Source organism: Sphaeramia orbicularis, chromosome 24, assembly GCF_902148855.1.
Source record: "Sphaeramia orbicularis chromosome 24, fSphaOr1.1, whole genome shotgun sequence".
NCBI classification, from domain to species: Eukaryota; Metazoa; Chordata; class Actinopteri; order Kurtiformes; family Apogonidae; genus Sphaeramia; species Sphaeramia orbicularis.
This window is the reverse complement of record NC_043979.1, coordinates 38,838,770-38,865,588: the sequence shown is the minus strand read 5'-3', so window position 1 is coordinate 38,865,588 and position 26,819 is coordinate 38,838,770. Positions and strand designations below refer to the sequence as shown.

The following is a 26,819-nucleotide window of genomic DNA, read 5'->3' as shown; positions in this document are numbered from 1 at the left end:
GCAACATGAAGGAAAATTCTACCTTGGGGATACTATTACGCTGTTATACATCATTAATCTGTGATAGGAGGTGTGTTCAAAGTCTTATTTCATGATGAAGTAGTAGTCATTTGTTTTATTTCAAGAGTAAAAGCTGCCTTGTCTGCTGCTGCTGCTGCTTAAGAACGTGGCTTTAATGAATGCATTTAATGATGACAAGAGGCAGTCACAGCAGTAAGTCTTTCTCTAATGCTTTTTTTTTTTTTTTCTGTGTGTAATCTCCTTTTTCTGAAATAATGTGGCTAGTACTAAAAGCGTGTGAAACAATTTACAGTAGTAAGAAAGATAACATTTGCAGTTATGTTATTACATAAAATTTGGACCAAAGTAATTTGGCCAGATATGGAACCAAATGCAGGGTTCTAATCCAGAGAATCTTACTTTTTTTTTTTTGGACCACCCTACTGATAACATGTGCAGTTGCAGTTATTTGCAGCTAAGATAACAAAGATAACATTTGCAGTTATATACGGGTGCTTCCATGAAACTGGGTTTATTTTAGTTCCCGATGCTTTGCCAGCTTTTTGTTTTTGCTCTAATTTCAATTAAAAAGAGTTAAAATAATAATAATAATAAAAAATGGGACATGAAAAGCTACCTAGCTGGCATTTTGTTAGCTTTTTAGACCCAATAATAAAAGAGAAATTTAGACAAATTGCCCCCCAGGATGTACCGATTAATGACCTCAGATAAATGCAAAAAAAGTTATACTCTTGCTCTGAGCCATCCCAAAATTAATGAATTTTTTACACTGCAAAAATCAAAATTTTATCAAGTGTATTTTTCTCATTTCTAGTTCAAATATCTCATCACACTTAAAATAAGACATAATCACCTAAAGAGTAACTTTTCAGTGAGATATAAGAACTGATTTTTAGACAAAAGGTCTTGAAAATCTTACTTCAAGAAATTTTACCAAGATAATTTTCACTTGTTCCGTTGGTAGATTTTTTTTCTTTTTTGCTTGAATTAAGCAAAAAAAAAAAATAAAAAAATCTTGAATTTAGCAAAAAACTCGGCCAATGGAACAAGTGAAAATTATCTTGGTAAAATTTCAGGCTTTCTCTCAAGATTTATAATTTAATTCTTTTTTTTTTTTGCTTAATTCAATATTTTTTTTCACATAATTCAAGATTTTTTTAATTCAAGAATTTTTTGCTTAATTCAAGATTATTATTTTTTGCTTAATTTGAGATTTTCTTTTTTCTTAATTCAATATTTTTTGTTTAATTCAAGCAAAATAATCTGCCAGTGGAACAAGTGAAAATTATCTTGGTAAAATTTCTTGAAATAAGATTTTCAAGATCTATTGTCTAAAAATAAGTTCTTATATCTCACTGAAAAATTACTCTTTAGGTGATTATGTCTTATTTTAACTGTGATGAGATATTTTAACTAGAAATGAGAAAAATACACTTGGTAAGATTTAGATTTTTTCCAGTGTAATCAAATATAGGGGCCAAAAATAGGACCAAAATTGGGACATGAAAAGCTACCTAGGTGTCAGTGCATTTGATCTGGAACACATGTCTGTAAATGGTCTTATATACCGCTATAAATAAAGACACTGTGTTAATTTGACAATCGTAGTGTTTTTTCTAATCCAGACATGTGGGTTTTTCATGAATCTCAGTCTCATTCCAGGTTATGTGTGTAACCCATTGTGTCCATTTGTGTTACACGCAGAACCTGCTCATTTAAACACAAATAAATTGTGAGTGATTTTGCAACAGTGGTCATTTTTGTGAAGCACTCTGCCTTGCATTTTTAGTTCAATTCCCAAAATGTACCTGTGAGAGACTAAAAAGATATTTGAAACAATAGTAGCACCTAATTTCCATGTCCTTTTTTCCGTGTTACATGCAGATTTTTGTATAAAAATAATATAAAAATGTGTTTTATCTAAAAAATGGCTTCTCTTTTATCTCAGTAAGTATTTCTTTTTAAAATAGACCCAAAGTGCTTCTAAACTTGCATCATCACATTAGTCTACATCTGGTTTGAATGTTTAACCCCCATGTCCTGTTTTTTAGGGACCAGTTTCATAGAGGCACCCACATTACATCAAAAACCTCCAGGACGCCGTACCTTTTTGCTGTAGCCCTGTCGTTTTTGCCGCGAGCCAGCAGAGTAAAGTGCAGGTATGAGGTCCACAGGGCAGTCGGCAAAGTACTCGCAGCAGGTCACAGGAGACTCGTGGATAGTCAGAGGATAGGGGTTCTCAAATATGGGGTAACTGTAAACAAGAAAGCACAGACAAAAATCACTGTCAGTTCCATCAGCCTGTCTGCTGTGGATCAGCGCATTCATCTGATTCAGTCCTGCATCAATTGAATGGTAGATTATAGATACAGACAGGTGACAAAATGGAGGAGCAGGGTGGGCGTGGCCAGGAAAGGTCACAAGTTAACACCTATGGGAGATTTTAGAGAAGCATAAAATCACCAAATGAGGGAAAACATAATTAATCCATAAAGACTCAGAAGTACTTTTGTGTCAGTTCCCAAATGAATTTTTCTCTTTTTAACCTTTACTTCAGTGATTTATCACTATTTATCACAATATTATCCTGTCTATTATGGACTTTTTCAGTGAAAGTCAGGAATGTGGCCCCATTCATCTGGAATGAACGACAAAAAGACCTGAAACTGAAGGATCTGGTTTCATTGGACACTTTTAAGAAGATGTTGTATGACTTAGAGAGGGAGATATCTGGCTGCAGATGTTTTACCTGACGCACTTTTGTCTACATTTCATGAGCACTTTTTGCAGAGTTGACTTTGGAAGGTCTGACTTGTCTATGTGCTTTTTGTGTATTCGTTTTATGTATGGAAGTCTGTCTGTAACTATTTAATGTACTGCTGCCCGTCTTGGCTAGGACACTCTTGAAAAAGAGATTCTTAATCTCAATGAGGTTTTCCTGGTTAAATAAAGGTAAAATAAAAAAAAAAAATAAAAAAAAATTTCCTTTATTTATATTAATTACCTCCACCAGGAGGTATTGTGATCACTTTGCATGTTTGTTTTTTTGCAACTTTATAGGAAAACTATTCCACCCATCTTTACCAAATTGTCCCCACAGATAGGCCTAGGCCCTGGGACCAACCCATTAAATTTTTGGCCAAGTAGGCCGAAGTTCAAGGTCACAGCAAGGTCACAAAATCTCCAATTTTCCTATCTCTGATCATTGAGCAATTTTCGAAAATTCATAAAAAATTCAAAACGACTTCGATTAGCCTCCAATTTGATCCACCCGTAACTTAGAACAATATCTTGTATCTGGCACAAAATTGTCCACATTCACTGTGGAATGTGGACTCTGTGGACATTTCAATTTAACATTGAAAATCCCATTTACGGCACATTTTTCATTATAACTCAACAAATATAGATTGGAATTTAATCTAATTTGACATACACATGACTGGTACCAAGCTTCAACTTTTTCTGCTGTATGGAACAACTTAGAAACTGTTTAATTTAAAAAGAAATAGTCGATCCATACATACACACCGTTCAGGGTGCTTGGCGGAGGTTTGCGTTCTCTGAACACTTGTTTATATATATTTATATTGACTGATCATGCACTTTAATCATCATGCTAAGATTACATTTGAGGATTACTATACTAAAAACACAGAAAACTTCAGACAAGGGAACTTTTTCAGTAAAATCTCTCATTAACATAAAATTCCAAATGGATTTTTACCTCCGCCAAGGAGGTCATGTTTTTGCCAGGGTTTGTTTGTTTTGATGAAATTTTCAGGAAATGTTGATACTGGCACAAGGAACAAATCATTAAATTTTGGGGGGGGGGGGGGCGCTGATCTGCTTTGGCGGAGGTCTGCGCTGTCCGAGTGCTTTTCTAGTTCTCCATTTATTATACTTATCCTCCCCATTATCCTCTATATTTTGTGTTTTTTAAGTGTATATCAGGTATTTTCCTATGTTTAATTTACTAATTGTGTAGATCGTAAGTGTCAAACATATGGGCCGGGGACCAAAACCAGCCTGCTAAAGTGTCCAATCTGGCCCGTGGGATGAATTTGTAAAATGCAAAAATTCCACTGAAGATATTAACAATCAAGGATGTTAAAATCATTTTAGTTCAGGGGCAACATACAGACCAATATGATCTAAAGTAGGTCAGACCAGTAAAATTCTATGGTAACAATCTAAAAATAATGACAACTACAAGTGTTTCTCTTTGTTTTAGTGTAAATGTAAATTAAAGGGAAAACTGTAATCACATTTTTTTTAATCAATTAATCGTTTCAGGTCTACACATATATACAGTGGTGTTCATCTTTCCATTGGAGTTTGCAGACTTGTAGAGATTATGCCAAGAAAAAAGGTTTTCCTTTAAAGGGGTCATCTTTTGCTAAACCCACTTTTATTAGTATTTGGTTCATTTATTTATGTATTTGGACGCTAATAGTTCATAAAGTTTGAATTTGAACCCTCCAGGTGCTGCAAAGCTATCTTTATATTCATTTTGGCAAAAATCGAGTAGATTTCGACAACTTGTTTTAATTCCTGCTTAAAGGTGCTGGAGACTTTCATGACCAGTTTTTCATCAGATCTGTCAAACCTCAGTCATATCCTCAGTTTCATGAATCTGTAAGTCTTTCTGTGATTACTCATCTGAATCTCTTGCATTACGATGAACTATTTCGAAGTGCCATCCACCATAAACAGTCCGTGTGTTTACAAACAGAGCCGGAAGGTAACTCGGGCATCTTTGGAATTTTGTCGCGACGTGCACTGTGGGAAGCGAAGACACGATCGGAAACGGCAGGAACTCCCTTCCTTCTATGCATATTCCTCCAGCTGTTTCCGCGTCTCCACGTGTTTGTTTCATTCATATAATATCATTATCATCATATCTCCGTTTCCCACAATGCATGTCGCGACAAAATTCCAAAGATGCCCGAGTGATGTCCCAGGTCGGTTTGTTTATGGTGGATGGCACTAAGAAACTGTTCATCGTAATGCAAGAGATTCAGGTGAGTAATGACAGAAACACTTACAGATTCCTGATACTTAGGCTATGACTGAGGTTTTACAGATTTGATGAAAAATTGGTCACGAAAGTCTCCAGCACCTTTAATTTGTTATGTTTTATAACACTGGTCTACAAGGAAAATGCTTCCAGAATAAAAGTAATGAAATTTTACCACATGAGAGTCACCGATAAAGAAAAATCAAGTCAAAAATGCTGGTTGGCCGCAAGGTTATTATCATTAACGAAAATGAACGAAATGACGAAAACTAAAATTGAAAAAACATTTTCGTTAACTGAAATAAATAAAAACTCTAATTAAAAGAAAAAAACGATAACTAACTGAAACTGTATTGTGAGCTTACAAAACTAACTAAAACGTATAAAAATTATGGATACAATTCCCTTCGTTTTCGTCTCTGTCAATGTCGGATTGATATGAAATTAATTTATTTCACTTCAGCAGTTTGAGCTGGTGACACCATACGACACTTCACAGTCTGTCATGTCTGGTCATTTGTGGTTTCCAGTGGTCTTCTGGTCCCCACTCTACCTGGAACATACAGACTAAAGCTGGGACAAAGCAGCACAGTCCTGTCTGGGGTTTACTGTAGTGATACATGGGTCGTTTTTTTTTTTTTTTTTTTTTTTGGCGTACCGTGTGTGTGCGCGTGAGTGACAGACAGAGCAGAGCTAAAGGACAGTCAGTGTTGAACTAGCATCCAGGTTAAAACTGGAGAGTTTATCACCATGAAAAGGCCTTCCAAGCCCTGAACTGCACAGTTTAGAAGAGGAGAAAAGAGGAGGATGAAAACTAATCCAATTACAGAGGTATGGAACCTGTTAGAATGTTAAAAAACGTTTGATGTTACTAGCTACAGCTAGCTGAACTGAACTGAAGCAAAGTTGGCTAATAATGGAACTGGAGATGATTAAGAGATGAGAGATCTGCTAAGGTGTGGTTGACTGATGAGGAACTGGGTTATATATGTTTATAAGTGGTTTATATATGTTTCTGTCTGCTTTAACTGCTGGTTAGCTGGTTTATATATGTTTCTATCTGCTTTAACTGCTGGTTAGCTGGTTTATATATGTTTCTATCTGCTTTAACTGCTGGTTAGCTGGTTTATATATGTTTCTATCTGCTTTAACTGCTGGTTAGCTGGTTTATATATGTTTCTATCTGCTTTAACTGCTGGTTAGCTGGTTTATATATGTTTCTATCTGCTTTAACTGCTGGTTAGCTGGTTTATATATGTTTCTGTCTGCTTTAACTGCTGGTTAGCTGGTTTATATATGTTTCTATCTGCTTTAACTGCTGGTTAGCTGGTTTATATATGTTTCTATCTGCTTTAACTGCTGGTTAGCTGGTTTATATATGTTTCTATCTGCTTTAACTGCTGGTTAGCTGGTTTATATATGTTTCTGTCTGCTTTAACTGCTGGTTAGCTGGTTTATATATGTTCCTATCTGCTTTAACTGCTGGTTAGCTGGTTTATATATGTTTCTATCTGCTTTAACTGCTGGCTGCTTTGTGCATCTCCTCTCATGCTTTGCACATCTTCGCATTGTTTCACGTAAGTGACGTTGTGTATGGATTGCACCCCACCTCAACCTGCTACAGGGAATTTAGACATTGTACGGTACATTGTGTCTCTGCTCAGTCCATGAGCCGCCCTAACCCGACCCCCAAATAAAGTGTCCAGGGTAACACATATCCACGCCTCACTAATTTCTTTGAATAGGATGATGAGGAAGATAAAATATATGAAATAACTAAAACTAATACTAAAACTAAACTAAACTAAACTAAACTAAAACTAAGCATTCAGAAAAAAACGATAACTAATAAAAACTAACAAACCTGCTCTAAAAACTAATTAAAACTAACTGAATAAGAGAAAAAAAAAGTCAAAACTAATTAAAACTAAACTATAATTAAAAATCCAAAACTATTATAACCTTGGTTGGCCGAACTTTCCAAGATACAGCCTTGGGTCAAAATGTGAAATTCAAGAAGTAACGAGAGAATGGGTTTGACTCAAAAGGAATATTTGTCTCAGAGCTACAAGATCTACTTCAAAACACTGTCTGCACATTAGAATACATTCACTTTACAGATTCTATTTAGTGGAAGATTTATAAAACTATTATATAAATGTACATAAACCAATATATACAGGGTGGGGAAGCAAAATTTACAATATTTTGAGGCAGGGATTGAAAGACAGTGTATGACTAGTTAGTTTATTGAAAGTCATGAGAATTTATTTGCCACAAGAAAATTGACATAATAGAAAACGTTTTTATTCTATGAGTCCTCTTTCTTTCTCAATAACTGCCTTCACACGCTTCCTGAAACTTGCGCAAGTGTTCCTCAAATATTCGGGTGACAACTTATCCCATTCTTCTTTAATAGTATCTTTAAGAAAGTCGACATTGCTGTGTGATGTTCTATTGGTAGCATGTTCTAAAACGCCCCAAATAGCAGAATCCAGAGGGTTTAGATCTGGGCTAGAAGGCAGCTATAAACATGATTCCCAAAAATTGCTAAAGTTGGATTTGTTGCTGTTGTCAACAAGTGTTTTGGTGTTCTTGTGTAAGATTTTAACTTCAAATCATATTTTACTGCATTTCTAACGCTCTTGTTGTCTACCTCAAGTTCAATTGCCGTTTTTCTCATGGATTTGGTTGGATCCTTTAGGATTTTGGATTTGAGAGCTTTAATAAAAGCTTTGGTACGTTTTTCGTTGCTTCCTCCACTTCCGGACTTTCTCGTAATAGTTTTGCTCATAGTCATTCTCTTCTTTCCATTATAAACAGTCTTTATGGACACTCCGACTATTTTTGAAATCTCCTTTGGTGTGACGAGTGCATTCAAAACAACTAAATGTTCATTGTAAATTTTGCTTCCCCACCCTGTATGTGTAATAACACTTAATCATATACCTTGAAAACATCAGCAAACCGGCACTTTTGTCATTTATTTTCCAATTAATCTCATTAAAATACGTAACATTTAGCACATTTAATGTCTGAAGCAAATCATTTCTAAAAAATTGTAGACCAGTGTAATTAGTTACGTCACGACATTTGCACATATAAGGTCAAGACTTCCGATGACCATCTCTCCGAGTACGACATAATTGTGTATCAGCAGCAGCGGTTGTAGTAAAAACTGAAAATATGTCCAAACTTTGAGCCAGTTACCAAAAATATTCAGTTGTTGGTTGTATTAACGAACACAAGTGGTTGAACGGGACAGAAAGCACAGTTAACAACCTGGAGGGGGCGGGGTCATGTGCATTTAAAGGGCAAGTGCTCATAAACCACCTTTCTGGTGTCATTACTCAGAAATAGGGTTGAAGATGGACCTGTAGAGTTGAATTAATGAAGAATTCAGACCCAAGCAGAGCATTTACAGTTTATGTAGACCACAGGGAAATGTTTGAAAATGCAGAATTCCATTTAAAAAAAGCAAAATATCACTCCTTTCATTTGTCACCCGTCTGTCTGTACATATACAATTAATGATAAAGCTACAAATACATAAAGTCTAGATGATAAGTTATATGAAAAAACGGTCACACTCACCCATTTTGTGCAAGGTCGATTACCACTAAATCCTTTTCTAGGAGGACCACTACAGCGTAAGGTTCCTGAAAATCTGCACAAATGAAGCACAGGAAGTCATTCATCACATTGTACTTAAAGCAGTCCAGCAATTTCTTGAAAGGGAAATCTCTTGAAATCTACGATCCACCGGGGAAGTATTTCTCATACTTTATATGGCAAATGTTATTATCATACCTATGCCCTGAAGATGTGAGGGCAGGAAGGCTTAATACTTAAAATGTATTAATTTATGTGATTTATAACTGTAGGGGTATGGCTCCGATTAAATATTTGCACCGATGTGATTTTTTTTCCAGGACAGTCTCTCCTTTATAATAGATTTCCGACCTCATAGTTACTGCAATGATAAAAAAGAACAACGTGATAGCAACATGAAGAAATGAAAACCAAGTTGCACATCTTTCTTGCTTCTTTAACCCTTTCATGCATGAATTATGAGAACCTTAAGATTTTTTTTTTGTCCTGTTTTTATTCCTCTGTAGACATGAAAAAAATAATGCGATTTAATTTTTTTTTTTTTTATGAACCAACTTTTCGTGGAGTTGCAAAAATGTCCACTCAGATGGATACCATGCATTTAATTTTTGAAGCAAAGAAATGTGTATTTACTGATATACTGTGTGAAAACTGTCCATTTCACATAGATAGATAGATAGATAGAACGATATAGATAGATAGACAGATAGATAGATAGAACGATATAGATAGATAATTTTTGAAGCAAAGAAATGTGTATTTACTGATATACTGTGTGATAGATAGATAGATAGATAGATAGATAGATAGATAGATAGATAGATAGATAGATAGATAGATAGATAGATAGATAGATAGATAGATAGATAGATAGATAGATAGATAGATAGATAGATAGATAGATAGATATAGATAGATAATTTTTGAAGCAAAGAAATGTGTATTTACTGATATACTGTGTGAAAACTGTGAAATAAAAAATAGATAGATAGATAGATAGACAGACAGACAGACAGACAGATAGAACGATAGAACAATAGATAGAACAACCGATAGAACGATAGATAAATAGATAGAACGATCGATAGAACGATAGAACGATAGAACGATAGATAGATAGATAGATAGATAGATAGATAGATAGATAGATAGATAGATAGATAGATAGATAGATAGATAGATAGACAGAACGATATAGATAGATAGATAGATAGATAGATAGATAGATAGATAGATAGATAGATAGATAGATAGATAGATAGATAGATAGAACGATAGATAGATAGAACAATAGATAGATAGAACGATAGATAGAACGATAGATAGAACGATAGATAGAACGATAGAACGATAGAACGATAGATAGAAGGATAGATAGAACGATAGAACGATAGAACGATAGAACGATAGATAGAACGATAGATAGAACGATAGATAGAACGATAGATAGATATAGATAGATAGATAGATAGATAGATAGATAGATAGATAGATAGATAGATAGATAGATAGATAGATAGATAGATAGATAGATAGGACGTTAGAACGAGTGATGAAGAAAAGTTTTAAAAGAAACATGACTTCTCATGTCATCTTGTGATCAAAAATAAACAAATCATCGTGGTTCATTTGTGATTTCCTGGAAAAAACCACATTCCACACTCCTGTTTGTTTGACATTTAGTAAATATGGGTAAAGTTTTGTGCAGATGTCCGATGGAAAAGTGACCACAGATTATCCTCAGTTCCATGGAAGTTTGGGATATGTGATGAAATGAAAGATGTGTGAAATGATTTAACATATTTTATGGACCACCCAAGTGTGTGTGTGTGTGTGTGTGTTTAGAACACAGTGTGTTGTGCACAGCAGCAGGTCTGCAGCTGTCTCCAGAACACCGAGGCTGAAACCCTTGGACAGCTCTTGTCACTACATGTCTGACTGTCCTTCTCCTTTTCCTTCCCTGGTGCCAGTCTACAAGTGATTCACATTCTGGTGGGAAATGTTTCACAACTTTGGCTCCCTGGGTCTACTTCTGTCACTTTTGACGTTTGGGGGCTAGAAATAGCCTGGACGCCAGCTTTCACTCTATATTTACCTAAAGATACACAGAAAATAATGAGTTAATGATCAGCCGCACTCTATACATTTCCTATATCAGGGGTTTCCAGGGTGGGGTGCACGTATCCCCAGGGGCACTTGCAATTTTTCTAATTAATTAATTTTTTTTATGTTTGCTTAATTCAAGATTGTTTTGCCTTAATTCAAGATTTTTTTTAACTCAAGATTTTTTTTTACTTAATTCAAGATTTTCTTTGCTTAATTCAAGATTTTTTTTTTTTGCTTAATTCAAGATTTTTTTTTTAGTTAATTCAAGATTTCTTTTTACTTAATTCAAGATTTCTTTTGCTTAATTCTAGATTTTTTTTGCTTAATTCCATATATTTTTGCTTAATTCCATATATTTTTGCTTAATTCAATATTTTTTGGCTTAATTCAATATTGTTTTGGCTTAACTCAAGATTTTTTTTTTTTTTGCTTAATTCATGATTTTTTTTTTTTTTTTTTTCGTAATTCAAGATTTTTTTTTACTTAATTCAAGATTTTTAAAATTTAACTCAAGATTTTTTTTTTGCTTAATTCTAGAATTTTTGCTTAATTCAAGATTGTTTTGTTTAATTCAAGATTTATTTTATTTATTTATTTATTTATTTTTGCTTAATTCAAGGTCCTTCTCCTTTTCCTTCCCTGGTGCCCGTCTATAAGTGATTCACATTCTGGTGGGAAATGTTTCACAACTTTGGCTCCCTGGGTCTACTTCTGTCACTGTGACATTCAGGGCTAGAAATAGCCTGGACGCCAGCTTTCACTCTATATTTACCTAAAGATACACAGAAAATAAAGAGTTAATGATCAGCCGCACTCTATAGATTTCCTATATCAGGGGTTCCCAAGATGGGGTGCGCATATCCTCGAGGGAACTTGCAATTTTTTGGGAAAAATACATTGAATAAGTCATCATTGCTTGAATTAAGCAAAATAATCTTGAATAAGACAAAAAATCTGCCAATGGAACAAGTGAAAATTATCTTGGTAAAATTCTTTAGATTTTCCTAGATTTTTTAATTTTTTTTTTTTTTTTTTTTTTTTTTCTTAATTCAAGATTGTTTTGGCTTAATTCAAGACTTTTTTTTTTACTTAATTCAAGATTTTTTTTTTGCTAAATTCAAGATTTTTTTTTTTTTTTTTTACTTAATTCAAGATTTCTTTTCCTTAATTCTGGATTTTTTTGCTTAATTCAAGATTTTTTTTTTTGCTTAATTGAGGATGTTTTTGTCTTAATTCAAGATTTTTTTTTAAACTAAATTGAAGATTTTTTGGGGGGCTTAATTCAAGATTTTTTTATTTAATTATATATATTTTTTGGCTTAATTCAAGTTTTTTTTTTTGTTTTTTTTTTTAACTAAATTTGAGATTTTTTTTTGGCTTAATTCAAGATTTTTTTTACTTAATTGAAGATTTTTTTTTTTTTTTTTTTTGGGCTTAATTCAAGATTTTTTCCTTAATTCAAACAAAATTTTGTTCGTTTAATTCAATTCAAGACTATGGAATTTTTGCACTTGGCAAAAACATCCCAGGGGCCAAACTGGACTCTTTGGTGGGCCACATTTGGCCCCCGGGCCACATGTTTGACACCCCTGACCTAAAGACTCCCAAAAGTCTCAGTTTTTCTAACAAAGGACAGACACAGCACATGGGACTATCAAAGAAACTGCATGACTGAATGATGAACAATTATGATGACGAATGATTAGTAAAACATTTATAACTGTGCTTATAAACCATATACTAATGAGTATTCATGTCAGAAATATGCTTTAGAAATAATCAATTCAGTATTTGTTCCTGCTTAACTAATGCTTCATAGTGTGGACTTATTATAAAGTGTTACCAAGTTTTCTGAATGTGAATTTGGGTTTTTATGGGTTAATGACAACAGTACCTGAGTGTGAAATCAGTCATCATCTGTAGCTGTTCTATTACAGACTATCAGCTGCTTGGCTCAGAAACAGTGGTTTAAGAACACACACACACACACATCGGCTAGACGTGTGTTGTGTAATCCAAAGACTCACTGATGTCCATTATCAGATGAAATCGGTGGGTGGTGACATCAGGTTGCCAGTGACATAATGAAGTCATCATTGTTGCATAACTCACTAATCCTATCTGCAGCTGTGTATATGCCCGATAACACACACACTAACATACATAGCAGTACAGTTTCTATACTGGATTCCACAGATAGTGGGCACATATACCATACCGTTCAGCTCTATTCTGGTAGATTCCGGCTGTTTATTCTTCAATGCAAAGGTAATAAGGTAATAATTGAATTTAGAATGAAGGCAATTGTGTACAAGAGATGAAATGAAAATGTAATATTCTGTGTGCTGGATAATGAAACTGCAATAGGATCCACCCCCCTGGGAAATTTCATATTTATAACAGAAACACTCATACACAGGGGCCAGCAATCCAGCATAATTAAAAAACAGAAAGGTGTGTGTGTGTGTGTGTGTGTGTGTGTGTGAATGAGAATCTAATGCATTTACAGAATGAAGATCATAATTCTCATATAAATATACTCAGGGTGTGATTTGTCAAAAAAAAAAAAAAGAAGGGGGGTTATATCATGAAAAAACAAGAAATCAGCAGGGTTAATTGAAGGTAACTTTCACTTGTTCCATTGGCAGATTATCATTTTTTTTTTTTAGCAGATTTTTTTTTTTTTTTTTTTTTTTTTTTGCTAGAATTAAGCAAAGAAAAAAAAAATCTTGAATTAAGTAAAAAATCTTCCAATGGAAAAAGTGAAAATTATCTTGGTAAAATTTTTTAGATTTTTCCTAGATTTTTTTGTTTGTTTGTTTGTTTGTTTGTTTGTTTGTTTGTTTGTTTGGCTTAATTCAAGATTGTTTTGCTTAAATTCAAGATTTTTATTTTTTTTGCTTAAATCATGTTTTGTTTTCTTAATTCAAGATATTTTTGTTTAATTCAAGTTTGTTTGTTTTTTTTTAACTTAATTCATGATTTGTTTTGCTTAATTGAAGAATTTTTTTTGTTTAATTCAACACTTTTTTTTTTACTTAATTCAAGATTTTTTTTTGTTTTTGCTCAATTCAATAATTTTTTCCCCTTAATTCAAGATTTTTTTTTTTTTTTACTTAAATCAAGATTTTGTTTTCTTAATTCAATTTTTTTCCCCTTAATTCAAGATGTTTCTTTTTTTGCTTTATTCAAGATTTTGTTTTTGCTTAATTCAAAATATTTTTTGCTTAATTCAAGATATTTTTTGCTTAAGTCAAGACTTTTTTGCTTAATTCCAGATTTTTTTTCTTAATCCAAGATTTTGTTTTTTACTTAATTCAAGATTTTTTCTTGATTAATTCAAGATTTTATTTTTTTTTTTTTGGGGGGGGGGGGGGGGCTTAATTCAAGATTTTTTTTTGGTTTAATTCATGCCAAAAAAAATCTGCCAATGGAAGAAGTGAAAATTATCTAGGCAAGATTTCTTGAAATAAGATTTTCAAGATCTATTGTCTAGAAAAAAAGTTCTTATCTCTCACTGTAAAGTTCCTCTTTAGGTGATTCTGTCTTATTTTAAGTGGGATGAGATATTTGGACTAGGAATGAGAAAAACACAGTTGGTAAAAGTGTGATTTGTTCCAGTGCTGAATATCCTGCTCACACATGCACACACCCACACTCATAGACATACTTACCGTTGGGGTATGGTGTTTCACACAAGGTGAGAAAGTCTACAATAGGATAGTCCATCTCCAGAACAGCAGTACTCTTCCCATGCATTACCGTCAGACAAGGCCGCCGGCCCACCGTGTCATAGGACAGGCCTCCAGACAGGATTATAAAGGGCTCCCTGGAACCCAGACACACAGAGGCATGCGTCGGCATAAATAACCCCACGTTAATGTAGAGAATCTGTTTTTATGGCCAGAAAATATATGGAACCAATTCAGTGGCAAAAGGCAGAACAGTAGATTATGTTAACATATCTGACGCCATTAGAAATAAATGAAGAATCCACATTCAGAGGTGACCTTTCTGCTGTACTGCATGCAACATCACCAGTGAGTTCTGACAAAACACATCCTAAAGCAGAGGTGTCAAACTCACGTTAGTTCAGTTCCATATTCAGCTACATTTGATCTGCAGTGGGCCGGACCACAAAAATAATAACATAAAAACCTATAAATAATGACAACTCCAAATGTTTGTCTGTGTTTTAGTGCAAAAAAAAAAACCCATGAAATTGTGAAAATACTTACTTTTATAAACTATCAAAAAAAAAAAAAAAAAAACTGAAAAAACTGAAATTTAAATTAAAAAACGTAAGAACATTTACTGCAATTTTAACCATGTTCTGCCTCATCTTATCATTTGTCCATGTGCATTATGGATCAGATCTACAAAGACACTAAACACTGAGGAACAGGCAGAAAAATAGTTAAAATTGTGCTTAATTTTCTTTAGACATTTCAGGTTGTTCATATTTGTTCAGGTTATTCACAGTTTAGTTTGTAAATGTAAATATTTTCATAATTTAATGTTATTTGTCGCACTAAAACAAAGACAAAAAAAAAAATAAATTCTAGATTTTTTTGGCTGAATTCAAGATTTTTTTTTTTACTTAACTGAAGATTTTAGAGTTTTGTTTTTGACTTAATTGAAGATTTTTTTTTTACTTAATTGAAGATTTTTTTTTTTGGCTTAATTGAAGATTTTTTTTTACCTAATTCAAGATTTTTTTTTGGGCTTAATTCAAGTTGTTTTTGCTAAATTTGAGATTTTTTTTTTTTTGGCTTAATTGAAGATTTTTTTTTACTTAATTTACATTTTTTTTGGCTTAATTGAAGATTTTTGTTTGGCTTAACTCAAGTTGTTTTTGCTAAATTTGACTTTTTTTTTTTTTTGCTTAATTGAAGATTTTTTTTTACTTAAATGAATTTTTTTTTTTTGCTTAATTGAAGATGTTTTTATTTAATTGAAGATTTTTTTGCTTAATTGAAGATTTTTTTACTTAATTGAAGATTTTTTTTGCTTAATTGAAGATTTTGTTTACTTAATTGAAGTTTGTTTGTTTTTGGCTTAATTGAAGATTTTTTTGGCTTAATTGAAGATTTTTTTTGGCTTAATTTTAGATTTTTTTACTTAATTGAAGATTTTTTTGGCTTAATTGAAGATTTTTTTACTTAATTGAAGATTTTTTTTGCTTAATTGAAGATTTTGTTTACTTAATTGAAGTTTGTTTGTTTTTGGCTTAATTGAAGATTTTTTTTTGGCTTAATTTTAGATTTTTTTACTTAATTGAAGATTTTTTTGGCTTAATTGAAGATTTTTTTTACTTCATTAGAGATTTTTTTTGGCTTAATTGAAGATTTTTGTTACTTAATTGAAGGTTTTTTTGCTTAATTGAAGATTTTTTTTGGCTTAATTGAAGAATTTTTTATTTTTTTTTGGCTTAATTGAAGATTTTTTTTTACTTAATTGAAGACTTTTTTTTTTACTTAATTGAAGATTTTTTTGGCTTAATTGAAGATTTTTTTTTACTTAACTGAAGATTGTTTTTTTTTTAGCTTAATTGAAGATTTTTTCCTTCATTCAAGCTCACATTTTTTTTTTGCTTAATTCAATTCAAGACTGTGGAATTTTTGCACTCGGCAAAAACATCCCAGGGGCTGAACTGAACCCTTTGGCGGGCCACATTTGGCCCCCTGGGCCGCATGTTTGACACCCCTGTCCTAAACTGCTAAAAAGTGAAAACAGAAAGGGAGTCAAATCCCTTGAGAAGTGAAAAAAAAACCCAAAAAACCCTGAATGATATGTGATGCAAATAGCAGCGCTGTTTTCTTTGCTGCATCAAAGACACAGTTTGACGTCAACAGATGGATGCATAGTCATTCTGTATAGGTACCGTCTCCTCCTAAGCAGATTTAGATTTGTTATTCACATTCCCATGGCAACAGCTTTTAACCCCTGTAAATAAGGCAGACGTGCTTTACGATGCAGCTTATTCATAGACAGCAGACACACAGAGAGAAAGTGAGGCAGTCTTACCCGTTCCTAGTGGTTTTATACTCCACTTTGAGAATGGGTTTACAAGGCTCTGGCTTCTTCCCATCCTTGGGCTGTTTTCCTAAAAATAGAACAAACACAAGTTACTTTACTTTGTCAGTTCACTCCCTCTTCACCTCCTCTCTTCTTTTGCACTCCTCTATCTCTTCTTGTTTCTTCTGTCAGTTTTTTTTTTTTTTTTTTTTTTTTCATACCCCCCCAGAAGCTGCACTTAAAATGCAGTTTTGAACAGTAGGTAGGCAATAACAAAAGGCTATTCATCAGAGAGCAAGGGGAGGGGGCATGGGGGGGCAACGTAGGGGCATGGGCATGCAGAGAAGGTGCCAGGATCACAGATGATTTACAGGAGACATATACTCAAACTTTAACCCTTTATCGGGCAAGTGACTATTTTTGGTCATTTCTGCGCACATTATAAGACAGTGACAGCAACAGTTCCAGTGAGGACAGCGAGTCAACAATCAGGTCCGACGTGGTCTCCAGGGTCTGTAAGGTCCACCTCTACATGAACAGTGACTAGACCTGGTTTGTGAGGTACCATGAAGTAATGGTACTAATGTAAGGAATGGTGTTCAAAGGGAGAATGTGGATGTGGACAGGTGTCTGGAGCAGCACTTATACAGCTATAACATCCTTTCTGAGCAATACATGTTGAGTTTGTTTTGTTATTACTAGTGTACATGGCCATTGCTATTTTGTCTTGATCACCTTTATTTATTAATGTATTTGCTCTGATATTAGCTCCTTGTACACATAAAAAAATGTTTAGTTTTTCTTCTGCTCAAAACAAATAAATGAAAAAACAAAACAAAGAGAGGAACTGTCTCGTAATGTGTGGAAATTTCCAAATATAGCTCACTGCAAAAATCAAAATCTTACCGAGCATATTTTTGTCGTTTCTAGTCAAAATATCTCATCACACTTAAAATAAGACATAATCACCTAAAGAGTAACTTTCCAGTGAGATATAAGACCTTATTTTTAGACAATAGATCTGGAAAATCTTATTTCAAGAAATCTTTTCACTTGTTCCGTTGGCAGACTTTTTTTTGCCTAATTCCTGATTTTTTTTTTTTGTTAATATAAGATTTTTTGTTGAATTCAAGATTTTTTTGCTTAATTGAATTTTTTTTGCTGAATTCAAGATTTTTTTTTTTGCTTTATTCAAATTTTTTTAAATTAATTTGAGATTGTTTTTTTTGCTTAATTCAAGATTTTTTTTCCTTAATTCAAGATTTTCTTTTTTGCTTTATTCTAGATTTTTTTTTTGCTTAATTCTAGATTTTTTTTCTCAATTCAAGAATTTTTTGCTTAATTCAAGATTATTTTCTTCATTCAAGATTTTTTTTTTTGCTTAATTCAAGACATTTTTGCTGAGTTAAAGATTTTTTTTTGCTTAATTAAAGATTTTTTTTGCCTTAATGCAAGATTTTTTTTGCTTAAGTCAAGATTTTTATTTTTGCTTAATTCAAGATTTTTCTTGCTAATTCAAGATTTTTTTTTTTTCTTAATTAAAAAAAAACAACAAATCTGCCAATGGAACAAGTACATGTTGAGTTTGTTTTGTTATTACTAGTGTACATGGCAATTGCTATTTTGTCTTGATCACCTTTATTTATTAATGTATTTGCTCTGATATTAGTTCCTTGTACACATAAAAAAATGTTTAGTTTTTCTTCTGCTCAAAACAAATAAATGAAAAAACAAAACAAAGAGAGGAACTGTCTCGTAATGTGTGGAAATTTCCAAATATAGCTCACTGCAAAAATCAAAATCTTACCGAGCATATTTTTGTCGTTTCTAGTCAAAATATCTCATCACACTTAAAATAAGACATAATCACCTAAAGAGTAACTTTCCAGTGAGATATAAGACCTTATTTTTAGACAATAGATCTGGAAAATCTTATTTCAAGAAATCTTCTCACTTGTTCCGTTGGCAGATTTTTTTTTTGCCTAATTCCTGATTTTTTTTTTTGTTAATATAAGATTTTTTGTTGAATTCAAGATTTTTTTGCTTAATTGAATTTTTTTGCTGAATTCAAGATTTTTTTTTGCTTTATTCAAATTTTTTTTAATTAATTTGAGATTTTTTTTTTTTTTGCTTAATTCAAGATTTTTTTTCCTTAATTCAAGATTTTCTTTTTTGCTTTATTCTAGATTTTTTTTGCTTAATTCTAGATTTTTTTTCTCAATTCAAGAATTTTTTGCTTAATTCAAGATTATTTTCTTCATTCAAGATTTTTTTTTTTTGCTTAATTCAAGACATTTTTGCTGAGTTAAAGATTTTTTTTTTTGCTTAATTAAAGATTTTTTTTTGCCTTAATGCAAGATTTTTTTTGCTTAATTCAAGATTTTTATTTTTGCTTAATTCAAGATTTTTCTTGCTAATTCAAGATTTTTTTTTTTTCTTAATTAAAAAAAAAAACAAATCTGCCAATGGAACAAGTACATGTTGAGTTTGTTTTGTTATTACTAGTGTACATGGCCATTGCTATTTTGTCTTGATCACCTTTATTTATTAATGTATTTGCTCTGATATTAGCTCCTTGTACACATAAAAAAATGTTTAGTTTTTCTTCTGCTCAAAACAAATAAATGAAAAAACAAAACAAAGAGAGGAACTGTCTCGTAATGTGTGGAAATTTCCAAATATAGCTCACTGCAAAAATCAAAATCTTACCGAGCATATTTTTGTCGTTTCTAGTCAAAATATCTCATCACACTTAAAATAAGACATAATCACCTAAAGAGTAACTTTCCAGTGAGATATAAGACCTTATTTTTAGACAATAGATCTGGAAAATCTTATTTCAAGAAATCTCCTCACTTGTTCCGTTGGCAGATTTTTTTTTTGCCTAATTCCTGATTTTTTTTTTTGTTAATATAAGATTTTTTGTTGAATTCAAGATTTTTTTGCTTAATTGAATTTTTTTGCTGAATTCAAGATTTTTTTTTGCTTTATTCAAATTTTTTTTAATTAATTTGAGATTTTTTTTTTTTTTGCTTAATTCAAGATTTTTTTTCCTTAATTCAAGATTTTCTTTTTTGCTTTATTCTAGATTTTTTTTGCTTAATTCTAGATTTTTTTTCTCAATTCAAGAATTTTTTGCTTAATTCAAGATTATTTTCTTCATTCAAGATTTTTTTTTTTTGCTTAATTCAAGACATTTTTGCTGAGTTAAAGATTTTTATTTTTGCTTAATTAAAGATTTTTTTTTTGCCTTAATGCAAGATTTTTTTTGCTTAATTCAAGATTTTTATTTTTGCTTAATTCAAGATTTTTCTTGCTAATTCAAGATTTTTTTTTTTTCTTAATTAAAAAAAAAAAACAAATCTGCCAATGGAACAAGTACATGTTGAGTTTGTTTTGTTATTACTAGTGTACATGGCCATTGCTATTTTGTCTTGATCACCTTTATTTATTAATGTATTAGCTCTGATATTAGTTCCTTGTACACATAAAAAAATGTTTAGTTTTTCTTCTGCTCAAAACAAATAAATGAAAAAACAAAACAAAGAGAGGAACTGTCTCGTAATGTGTGGAAATTTCCAAATATAGCTCACTGCAAAAATCAAAATCTTACCGAGCATATTTTTGTCGTTTCTAGTCAAAATATCTCATCACACTTAAAATAAGACATAATCACCTAAAGAGTAACTTTCCAGTGAGATATAAGACCTTATTTTTAGACAATAGATCTGGAAAATCTTATTTCAAGAAATCTTCTCACTTGTTCCGTTGGCAGATTTTTTTTTTGCCTAATTCCTGATTTTTTTTTTTGTTAATATAAGATTTTTTGTTGAATTCAAGATTTTTTTGCTTAATTGAATTTTTTTTGCTGAATTCAAGATTTTTTTTTTGCTTTATTCAAATTTTTTTAAATTAATTTGAGATTGGTTTTTTTGCTTAATTCAAGATTTTTTTTCCTTAATTCAAGATTTTTTTTTGCTTTATTCTAGATTTTTTTTTTTTTTTGCTTAATTCTAGATTTTTTTTCTCAATTCAAGAATTTTTTGCTTAATTCAAGATTTTTTTCTTCATTCAAGATTTTTTTTTTTTGCTTAATTCAAGACATTTTTGCTTAGTTAAAGATTTTTTTTTGCTTAATTAAAGATTTTTTTTGCCTTAATGCAAGATTTTTTTTTGCTTAATTCAAGATTTTTATTTTTGCTTAATTCAAGATTTTTCTTGCTAATTCAAGATTTTTTTTTTTTTCTTAATTAAAAAAAAACAACAAATCTGCCAATGGAACAAGTACATGTTGAGTTTGTTTTGTTATTACTAGTGTACATGGCAATTGCTATTTTGTCTTGATCACCTTTATTTATTAATGTATTTGCTCTGATATTAGCTCCTTGTACACATAAAAATGTTTAGTTTTTCTTCTGCTCAAAACAAATAAATGAAAAAACAAAACAAACAAACAAAAAAACGGAACTGTTGCTGTCACTGTCTCGTAATGTGTGTAAATTTCCCAAAAATAGTCACTTGTCTGATAAAGGGTAATTATTAGAGGTTCACTGCAAAAATCTAAATCTTACCAAGTATATTTTTGTCATTTCTAGTTAAAATATCTCAACACACTTAAAATAAGACATAATCACTTAAAGAGTAACTTTTCAGTGAGATATAAGAACTTAGTTTTTGACAATAGATCTGGAAAATGTTATTTCAAGAAATCTTTTCACTTGTTCAATTGGCAGAAATTTTTTGCTTAATTCAAGATTTTTTTTATTTAATTCAAGATTTTTTGCCGAATTCAATAGTCTTTTTTTTTTTTTTTTTGCTTAATTGGATTTTTTTTTAGCTGAATTCAAGAATTTTTTTTTTTTTGCTTTATTCAGTTTTTTTTAACTTAATGTGATATTTTTTTGCTTAATTTAAGATATTTTTTTGCTTAATTCAAGATTTTTTTTTTGCTTAATTAAAGATTTTTTTTTGCTTAATTCTAGATTTTGTTTGCTTAATTATAGATTTTTTTTTTCTTAATTCAAGAATGTTTTGCTTAATTCAAGATTTGTTTCTTCATTCAAGATTTTTTTTTTTTGCTTAATTAGAGTTTTTTTTTTTTTTTTTTTGCTTAATTCAAGATTTTTATTTTTCTTAATTCAAGATTTTTTTTTTTTGCTTAATTCAAAATTTTTTTTTTTTTGCTTAATTCAACATTTTTTTGCTAATTCAAGATTTATTTTTTTTGCTTAATTCAAGCAAAAAAATTAAAAAAATTAAAAAAATCTGCCAATGGAACAAGTGACAATTATCTTGGTAAGATTTCTTGAAATAAGATTTTCAAGATCTATTGTCTAAAAATACGTTCTTATATGTATCACTGAAAAGTTACTCTTTAGGTGAGTATTTTACTGTTTTTATATTTATTGTTATTTATTGTTCCACTTTGGTAAGGGCATCCTGAACCAATTTTGTTGTAACATGAAGTACAATGACAATAAAGCCTTTTCTATTCTATTCTATTCTATTCTATTCTATTCTATTCTATTCTATTCTATTCTATTCTATTCTATTCTATTCTATTCTATTCTATTCTGTCTTATTTTAAGTGTGATGAGATATTTTTGACTAGAAATGACAAAAATACACTTGGTAAGATTTAGATTTTTCCCACTGTGTTTACGTTAAGTAAATGTTTACATGCATCACACGTGCAGAAAAATAATAAAACAATACAAAGGATGTGGTTAAATGTAAATTACTACAAAGGAGTCAAAGTGACCCTAAAGGCAGGTCTGAACTACTAAGAACGACTTTTAATAACTACATCTAAATAACAGATATTTAAAAAAAAAAAAAAAAAAAAGACAATTAAAGGAGGACTTATAAGCCTTAGTTAAACCTGTCAAAGGAATTTGCATAATTGCCCATTAAATACCAAACTAATTATGCATACAGCAGTGGGAGAAACAACTAATTAAAAAGCCTGTGTGGTTGTGTGGTGAAATCCCCTCCACACATCCACACTAAACCAGCATGTTAAACTGGTTCCAAGCCTTTCTTTCTTTCTTTCATTCACTTCCTTCGCTCTTTCCACTTTGTTTCTCTTTCTGACTTTCCTGCTCTCACTGTGTCCATTTGTCAGACTTGCATATAATTTCTGCAGGTCCTTCATCTGGGTGGACATACAAAAAGCCAGTAGGTGTACAGGAACACATGGATTAAAATAAAACACATCTTCAAAAGAGCAGACTGGCTTAAATAAACAAAGCGCCAGAACTAATGTATGCTTGTGCAGATACAAAGTAAAGCAAACAGACGACATAATTGAACTGACAATACTCCTCTGACTGAAATGAGGAAACAGGAGGAGGAGGAGGAGGAGGAGGAGGAGGAGGGGCAACAAAGAGTGTCTACAAAAAGGCATGAAGAAGGTCACATGACTGGTAGGAGTCGGATAGAGGAGTCGTTAAAACCTGCACCGTAAAGAGGAAAGTAGATCACATGACCATTATTAGACTGTCAGTGCCTTTTATTATTGCATATACACAGTAAATTCACCAGTGTAAAAAATGCAGTGTCAAAGTATTTTAATTCTTTCGGAGTTATTCCAACAATGGACAGAGTAAAATTTAACAAGATAACTTCCAGTGTTGGTGAAAATAATTGGTGTTAACAGAGGTTTTACACTGTCAGTGTCATATATTCAGTGTTAAAGTAAATCGACTCTCTCAAAGTTAATTCAACACCGATAAGAGCAAGATACCTTTCAGTGTTAAAAAATAATGACTCTGAAAAGCCCCGCCCACCTACCTCCGTGCTCAAACTGAGTGAGAAGTTGGACTCTGGCGTCGCCATCTTCCTCGCATCGAAAAACTGCCTTTGTAAGTTTGTGTAAATAAACTCTTGCTTTTGTTATTCCATCCGAGCAGAATCTGTGCGCAAGAATAAAGTTACGTCGTCGTTGTCAATGTTGGTGTTTTCAAATACCGAATTTCAAATGGATAACGTCATATCGGGTCGGCGGCTTTCATTTTACATGTCATTTTATGTTTACTTTTAATTGCGATATTTCATTTTTATTTGGAATAAATTGGGAACAGAAATAATTGTATGTTTTTTTTTGCCCCTGCAGACACTGGGACTATAGTACATCATATGTAACACTGGTAGGAGGCAGTTAAAAATCAACACTCTTTGGAGTAATTTATTTATCAACATGTAGTGTTAAGTAGGTTTAACACTGGAAAAGTTATTTCTTAACACTTACCTCTTCAGTGTTGAATGTGAATAACACTATGGGTGTTACTTCTCACTGTGTAAAACTTGATTGACACTAATTAGTGAAGTGTAAAATATTAATTCTTACTATAGGAAAGTTGACTCTGGAAATGTAACTATGTTCAGTGTAAATTTTACACTTTGTAGATAGGGACCATATGTTCACTGAGGTAGTGTTAAAATTAACTCTTTAAGTGTTATATAAACACTGGGGATTTTACTGTGTACAAACTACAATAAGTGGCTTAGTTGTGTCAGACTGCAACGGAAGCATCAAATATTTGCAAAGTGTAGGATTTTTAAAAAAACATTCCCCCCCCCCCCCCCCCCCGAAAGGGAGGCAAGGGGTATTGTTTTTGGTTTGTTTGTTTGTTTGTTTGTTTGTTTGTTTGTTTGTTTGTTTGTTAACACTCTAGCAGCAAAACTATTGGTTGAATTCATACCAAATTTGGTTTATAGATTGCCAGTGACCCAGAATAGAGATCATTACACTTTGGGAAAAATAGGTTTAATTTCAAATTTTTTATGAATTTTTAAAATCTTTTTTCTTCTCCCATTTACTTATAAAGGATGAAATGTCAAATGTCTGTAGCAGCAAAACTATTTGTTGCATTCATACCAAATTTTGTTTATTGATTACCAGTCATGCAGAATAGATGTGATTACATTTTGGGAAAAATAGGTCAAAATTCAAATTTTGTTATGAATTTTTAAAATATAACTTTTTTCCCTTTTACTTATAATGGGCGATATTTCAAATGTCTGTAGCATCAAAACTATTAGTTGCATTCATATTAAATTTGGTTTATAGATTTTCAGTGATCCAAAATATATGTGATTACATTTTGGGAAAAATATGTCAAAGTTCAAATTTTTTATGAATTTTTACAATCTTTTTTTCTTCTCCCATTTACTTATAATGGGTGAAATTTCAAATGTCTGTAGCAGCAAAACTATTTGTTGCATTCATACCAAATTTGGTTTATTGATTACCAGTCATGCAGAATAGATGTGATTACATTTGGGGAAAAATAGGTCAAAATTCACATTTTTTTAATGAATTTTTAAAATATAACTTTTTTCCCTTTTACTTATAACACTGGTCTACAATTTTTTAGAAATGATTTGCTTCAGAGATTAAATGTGCTAAATGTTACTTATTTTAATAAGATTAATTGGAAAATAAATGACAAAAGTGCCAATTTGCTGATGTTTCCAAGGTATATGATTAAGTGTTATTACACATATATATTGGTTTATGTACATTTATAGAATAGTTTTATAAATCTTCCACTAAATAGAACCTGTAAAGTGAATGTATTCTAATGTGCAGACAGTGTTTTCAAGTAGATCTTGTAGCTCTGAGACAAATATTCCTTTTGAGTCAAACCCATTCTCTCGTTACTTCTTGAATTTCACATTTTGACCCAAGGCTGTATCTTGGAAAGTTCAGCCAACCAGCATTTTTGACTTGATTTTTCTTTATCAGTGACTCTCATGTGGTAAAATTTCATTACTTTTATTCTGGAAGCATTTTCCTTGTAGACCAGTGTAATGGGCGATATTTCAAATGTCTGTAGCAGCAAAACTATGAGTTGCATTCATATTAAATTTCGTTTATAGGTTTTCAGTGATCCAAAATGTATGTGATTACATTTTGGGAAAAATATGTCAGAGTTCAAATTTTTTATGAATTTTTAAAGTCTTTTTTCTTCTCCCATTTACTTCTAATGTGCAAAATTTCACGTCTATAAAAACATCAATTTTGTTTCAATTTATTTCAAACCTGGCACATATATCGAGGAAGTTGATTTGCTGACATCAGCACATGCATAGACATGATGACATCAGCTGGATCGATGCCAAAATAAGCTATAATAAGTGTGAGGGGCGGGCTTCGTTGCATCTGGCACCACTTGTTACCACTTGATTTAAAGAATTCAGCTTTAAAGCTATACCATATGATGTGGCATTTTTACACTTTTCTTTTGTCATCTTAAAATGCTCCTAATAAGCATGTGTCAAACTAAAATGTAAAAGAAATCCACCAGGTATTGAAACTCAAAAATGTTTAATTCTCATATATTTCTGATAAAAGTCTGACCAATCATTTTAGTCGGTCCGAATAACTGTATTTTACACCAATTATTTACATGGATTGATAGTATTAACCTTTCTTAAGTGATTTATCACCATTTACTGTGACGTAATCTTCTGTATTTTGCGTTTTTCAAGTGAACATCAGGTATTTTCTTATATTTAATTTACTGATCATATAGATGTTCATAAAAGCTCACAGTAAAGTTGAGTTATTATATCAGAAACAGAAAAAAACTGAAGAAAAAGTGACTTTTTCAGCAAAAGTGAACATAAACCAAGTCTCTCAACTCGCCATATATTTTTTATTAATAATTTTTTTTTATTTAGTTATCAATTACTAGAAATTTCAGGCCCCATTTGAATTCCAGGCGACCCCCCAGGTTGGAAAACCCTGATGTAGATGTTCCTAACAGCTCAGATTTAAAGCTATACCGTATGATGTGGCATTTTTACACTTTTCTTTTGTCATCTTAAAATGCTCCTAATAAGCATGTGTCAAACTAAAATGTAAAAGAAATCCACCAGGTATTGAAACTCAAAAATGTTTAATTCTCATATATTTCTGATAAAAGTCTGACCAATCATTTTAGTCGGTCCGAATAAAATAATTGGCCGAACCTGGCTGAGCCTCCTGTCAATCATCCATTACGGCCGTCCAGCATCCGATCCATTATCGCTGTCT

General features: G+C 31.7%; 1 protein-coding gene across 1 annotated transcript in view; it reads right to left on the bottom strand.

Moving 5' to 3' along the window:
* Positions 1-26,819, bottom strand: part of stxbp5a (syntaxin binding protein 5a (tomosyn)) — a 457,988-nt gene that overhangs the window by 104,864 nt on the left and 326,305 nt on the right. The window contains exons 9-12 of the mRNA XM_030128552.1: positions 16,787-16,865; positions 14,434-14,588; positions 8,636-8,708; positions 2,128-2,275 (exon numbers count right to left, since the gene is read on the bottom strand). Coding sequence (XP_029984412.1) covers positions 2,128-2,275; positions 8,636-8,708; positions 14,434-14,588; positions 16,787-16,865 — 455 coding nt within the window. The remainder of the gene's footprint in view (positions 1-2,127; positions 2,276-8,635; positions 8,709-14,433; positions 14,589-16,786; positions 16,866-26,819) is intronic.